Source organism: Solanum tuberosum, unplaced genomic scaffold (genome assembly GCF_000226075.1).
Source record: "Solanum tuberosum cultivar DM 1-3 516 R44 unplaced genomic scaffold, SolTub_3.0 scf00021, whole genome shotgun sequence".
Taxonomy (NCBI): domain Eukaryota; kingdom Viridiplantae; phylum Streptophyta; class Magnoliopsida; order Solanales; family Solanaceae; genus Solanum; species Solanum tuberosum.
This window is the reverse complement of record NW_006238947.1, coordinates 71,824-77,545: the sequence shown is the minus strand read 5'-3', so window position 1 is coordinate 77,545 and position 5,722 is coordinate 71,824. Positions and strand designations below refer to the sequence as shown.

At 33.9% G+C, this 5,722-nt stretch overlaps 1 protein-coding gene across 1 annotated transcript; it reads right to left on the bottom strand.

Moving 5' to 3' along the window:
• Nucleotides 1-402: 402 nt before the first annotated feature.
• LOC102591065 (mitochondrial substrate carrier family protein B-like) lies at nucleotides 403-4,128 on the bottom strand. The gene is made up of 7 exons (XM_006340925.2): nucleotides 3,639-4,128; nucleotides 2,652-2,828; nucleotides 2,400-2,549; nucleotides 1,908-2,009; nucleotides 1,746-1,816; nucleotides 1,583-1,650; nucleotides 403-1,140 (listed from the first exon to the last, which is right to left on the bottom strand). The coding sequence occupies exons 1-7, from the start codon at nucleotides 3,885-3,887 to the stop codon at nucleotides 899-901; spliced, it is 1,059 nt and encodes a 352-aa protein (XP_006340987.1). The 5' UTR covers nucleotides 3,888-4,128; the 3' UTR covers nucleotides 403-898.
• Nucleotides 4,129-5,722: the final 1,594 nt, after the last annotated feature.

Below are 5,722 nucleotides of genomic sequence, written 5' to 3'. Positions count from 1 at the left end.
TGACATCTGCCTTTTTATAAGAGAAATGTTCTTTGACAGAATATCTCAAGGTTTATTCCAACCCCTAATTTTGTTTTCCAAAAGAAAAATTTAAATGTTTCCGACTTTGATATCATGATAAAATATCATAACTAATAAAAGTGTTATCATATGACTAGGAAATCAAGAATTTGAGCTTTAAAAACAGTTTCTTGCAAAAAGGAAAGGTAAGGCTATATACAATAGACCTCCTTCTGTCTGAACCCCGCACATAGCAAAAGCTTAAAATAACAAGCAAAAGGAATAGAGGATTGCACTTGTAATCTTATTCAAATATCTTCCATAATTTGACCTCTTTGAAATACTCAGATACAACACAAGTAATTTTGACTGTCAACAAGAATTCAAGAATCAAATGGTCTGTATAAACAAATTGCTTTTTGCAACAAGCAACCAAATGAACAATAAGAACAAACTTATAGTCCTCTTTGACTACAATTGCCAAACAGTATTGTGAAACACTCCACTGGTCCTTACAACAATATCATGAAGGGATTAGCCTAATCTTAGCCAAAAGTAAGCACTAGATGAAATGGGAAAGATATGAGATAAAAAAGTTCCCACAAACAAAACTGTATGGATAATACAATCATCTAAGATGGTAAAAGGTAGAATCCTAAGAATTATCTAGAAATACAATTGTTGTGGGACACTAATGATTTTCAATGGCTATACAACAAAAAAACAAGTTAAAACAGCAGCAACCATAAAATTTGCTGCGGTGTGAATGTTCTCTCGTTTAATACTAATTACCATATCAATACTTAAAACTTTCTTCCTAACCGGTAACTTTAACAAAACTGAACCTTGTGGCTTTTTTTTTAATCAGAAAGACTGGAAGAGTGCACTACTGAAAAAGTCAAGAATCAAAAGGCCCTTGAGATAGAAGCTTTTTCAGCGTCTCGTACGTCATGAACACAATTCCCACACTGGGAACTACTTTGTAGTACTCAGGCATTATCCCTCTGTACAAGCCACGTAAGCCTTCAGTTCGGATTATGTGTTTAAAAATCCCCATTATGCCAGTGTTGTACACACGTGCACGTCCTCCTGCTCCTTCCAACTGCTTTCTTCGTCTCACAAGATCCAAAGGAAAAGTTGCTGCACATTATCAACAATACAACAGAACAGTTAAGAACTGCAATATAGATTCACTTGTAACCAAGTTGTTCCCTACACTCCTCCAACAATTCACTTTTTCAAGCATCCTAATCCAGGCAGAGGCAAGTTGGACAGCTATACTCTAGGGTCGTTTGGTACAAGGGATAAGGAATAACGATACTGGGATAAAATGCACGATTATTTTATCCTATGTTTGGTTAGGGGTATAAATTAGTCTTGGGATTATTTATCCCACCATTAATACTTATAATAATGAGGATACGTTATCCCATATATATGGCGGGATAGCTTTGCCTATCCCATCCCATACCAAACGACCCCTAAATGGTATAATCTTCAACCAAGAAAAGGAACATAGCGAAGAATCCAAATATTTCAATTGTACTAAGAAAAACTAGTGTTATTGATACAAATTACTCACCAGTTGAAGATGCAATTCCTGAAAGACTTCCACAAGCAAGACTGACTGCAATAGTAGGATCATCGGGCCTGAGAGGAACAGAAAATGGAACACAAGATGATGTTATACAAGAATGATAGAATGTCTACCATACAGTATGCTCTCAAGACATGGTGGTACTTACCTCTGAACCTGCCAGTAAGATCTCAAAGCCTCATAGACAGAAAAACTTATTGCTATACTAGGTCCAACACCCTGCGACAAGCAAATGCCTAATTAGCATTGTAAATTACTTTTCATTTTTCAGATGAAGCCAGGGACTGTTCAACAGAGCAGAAAGGCAGACCAGTAATGTAGCACCAAGCCCTTTGTACAACCCAAAAAAGCCTTCATCTCTGCAAATGGTACGAAGAGAATGGCAGATGCCCTGATAGTATATGGTATTCCTCTGCAAAGTTTAAAAGAACCAGCTAAATGAAATATTGAATACAAATTTGTGGAACAAACAAATAGCCACAATCAACAAAACTTGAAGAACCAGTTCAATAACATGCTTAAGTCATACTTATGGATTAAATAAAAAGCCACAATCTAGACAATTAGGGCAATAACTACCTTTTTTGTATGTGGTCCACAGGCATAGAGACAAGTATAACAGATGAAAAGTATGACATCTGACAAGTATATGGACCATCTACAATCTAAGGACGACACCAGCTTGATGCTCCAATAATCAAACAAGACAGGAAACCAACATAATTCAGAGCGATAACTAATATACCCTGTTCTACTGTTCAATTGATTAACAAGACCTACAAGCACTGTAACATATTTATACCTGTGCAGCTAATCTTGTTCTGACAAGGTCCAACGGATAGGTGACAGCAGCTGCTGTAATTCCAGCCAATCCACCACCAACAAAGTGCACGAAAATATCCGCACCTGCATTTCGCCCTTTACCATCCAGACCAGGAATTGATTTCAATATCTGCCAACATAACAATTTTCAGAAAAGACTGCAACATGCAAGCTGAAAGAAACATTTTGTGCCAAATGTCATATAGACAAAGCTATGTCATAAAGTACTCACGCTCTTGTAGCGTTCATAAGCATAGAAATTGACTGAGGAATAGGGAAGCCTGTGAGCAATAGTGACCAGGTTCCCCTTCCAAAAAGCCCTGAATCCTTCTTCATTGACAATACGTAATGCCTCACGACATATGCTGGGCTTGGTCAATACTGCAATATCTGAATGCATACCTTGAACCTACGAATTGAAAACTTTCATACAGTGAATTGAACAGGATATCAAGGAAAATAATTGTTGGCACATCACTATAACTATATTTTTGACAAGTCAAAGCTTTTAGGTTTTAGTACTCATCTTTCACTTAATCATATGGACTAACGGAGTTCACTTAGTCAAATCTATAGTTAAACGCACATGTAAAATTTCTCATCCTTCCCTACATTATTGATAATCATACATTTCTCCACCACTATCAATACCAAACCATTTAACGAATTTAAATGACACAACCCAACCTATAAAGAGAACAAATTTAGAAAAGACTCAACCTTTTCAACCCCATATTTCATCAATTACGTAACTATTCAATTGAATGAGCTAACAGTAAAGTTCTTCCAGAGATCAAGATCTTAACTTTAGTAACCCCCTTAATTATGTTAAAAGACGGAAAATCAAGCATTCCACTCTGGAATCATTCTTTTCCTCTAGAAACTCCACTCCCCATCTATCCTATTTCCTTTTTCTGTCTAAATCTTAACTAAGAATAAAAAGAACCCGAACAAAACGAAGGACTCATACTGTACAACAACATACCCCGTATAATCCCACAAGTGGAGTACGCAGAGCTTAAAGAGGCTGTTTCAGAAAGACTCTCAGCTCAAGTGGTACTCCATCATATAAAAAAACATGAGCTGATTTCTTCTCACATGTTCTATCCTTGTGGACAGGTATCCCGTGAAATTAGTCGAGGTGCAGAAGCTAAACCAGCTAAACCGGACACAGGAAAAGCAAAATAAACTAGGAGGGGGTCAAGAAAAGAAGGAATACCTGAAAAAGAATGGTGAGACGGGCAAGGGGAGCAGTACAAGTTTTGCTGAAAGCACCAGCAATGCCACCAGCAAGAAGCTGTGGGACAGTACCAATCTGAGGTTGAGGCTGTGGCTGTTGTTGCTGCTGTTGTGTATGATAATGATGATTTTGTTGAAGATGGTTTTGTTGGGGCTGTTGTAAAAACTTTCTTGCACCACCTTCCACTACACCACCGCCATGTCCAGATACACCTACTCTTGCTTCCATTTTCTTGATCCAATAAAAAAGATTGCTTTTTTATTGTTTAGGTTTACAAATTTTACAATTGAGAAACTGTAAAGAGTTGAATCATCTGATTTTGGTTAAAGGGTTTGAATTTATTTTTTGTAAACAGAGAAAATTGTTATGGAGAATTTGGTTAAACCCTAGGGAAAACCCTAAGGAAGAAGGCTGATTTGAAAGTGGTGTTCCTTGTTTTATGAGAACCAAACCTTTGTTTGGTGTAATGACTTTTTTCCAAAAAAAATAAATATATATATATTGTTGGAGAATATTCTTTTCTTTGATCTCTCTATGCTTTGTTTACTTGGTTTAGGCTTTTCTTTTCTGTTGGACTTAAAATAGGCCCATTATAATTTGGGCTACAAAAGCCCAATGTTAAAAAAATGGATTAATTTAGGTGAAAATTTCTAATATGACATATATTATACTAATATTTTCGAGTTATAGCAGTAGATTTAGACTTTCAAGTTATAACATTAAAAATTTCAGGTTGTAACAGATTAATTTAAAAAAAAAAGTTATTTTTTAATAATTTAAAAAACATTTTGCTTTTGAAAAAGAATAAAAAAGATAAAAAAAAATTTTAAAATAAAACGTTTACTGAAGGAAAAAAATGAAAAAAAACTGAAATACGGGGTGACAATTAAATTTGAATTAATTTAAGATAATTATTAATTAGCATGAATTAAGGAATTTCAAACTAATTAAGAATATTCAGTTTCCTTAATTCACTCCAAATTGTTAAAATAATTTAAAAATCTGATTTTATCCATTTTTCTTTCACGTTTCTCTCTCTTCAATTTTCTTCCAGAAATTGTCACTGGCGACAAATTGAATTTTTTTTTTTGGTTTGAAAAAACTTGTTTTTTTTGTGATGGACAACTACGTAAATAAAATTTGAATTGATTGATGATAATTATTAATTAGCATAAATTTAGGAGATTCAAACTAATTAGGAATATTTAGTTTCCTTAATTCACTCTAATCTGTTAAAATTAATTAAAAAGTCTGATTTTATCCATTTTCTTCTATGTTACTCTCTCTTCGTTTTTTTTTTTTCAGAATTGTTGTCATTGACAAGTAAATCAATTTTTTTTTGTTTGAAAAATCTTGATTTTGTTGTGATGGACGACTGCTTATCTATATTAATTAAATATGGTGGTAGATGAGATCCTTCAGGTTGAATAAATATTGGTATGAATAATTGGATGTACAACTATATACAGTTTGGATACCAATTATATGGTGTTCATTTTGATCTCCAATTAAATAGCAAAAACTAAATTGTTTATGTATCCAATTGTTATGTAGTTTGTATATAACTGATATCCAAAAATTTGTATCCAATTGATATGCAGTCTATATATAACTAGTATCCTGAAATTATGAGAGTCAATCTGTAATTCATATGTAGTTGATAACTGACTTGAAGAAAACAGTGCATATTCTATATCATTCAATACTTAAAACTGTATCAAAACAAATATATATCGTTCAAAGTTAAAAAGACATGAAATACTAAAGAGTCTAAGCTGCAATCAACTATCTCAAATTTGATCTCCGTAGTCTTGGTGTAGGATAATTGCTGGTATCTGGAGCATGTTCTTTTGCTATGCGGGATCCATCAAATTTGCTAGCAACAGTCCCAGTTACTTCACTCTCACTGATCGCGCTATCATCATTCTTTGTTTTTCCGCATTGCCATTAACCTAGTTGGAGAAATTGAAAAAGAAACCTTCTTATTATAAAAAAAAATAGGTATTATAAGAAAATACCAATTTCATACCAACATTAGTCATAATTTATACAAAAAAAAAAGG

Excerpts from the sequence above, each read along its gene's own strand:
- LOC102591065 (XM_006340925.2), bottom strand. The coding sequence starts at position 3,887 with ATGGAAGCAAGAGTAGGTGTATCTGGACATGGCGGTGGTGTAGTGGAA. Across the intron at positions 2,829-3,638 it reads GTCTCACCATTCTTTTTCAG|GTTCAAGGTATGCATTCAGA; the intron begins GTATTCCTTCTT and ends TTCAATTCGTAG. Across the intron at positions 2,010-2,399 it reads GAACAAGATTAGCTGCACAG|AGGAATACCATATACTATCA; the intron begins GTATAAATATGT and ends TAAACTTTGCAG.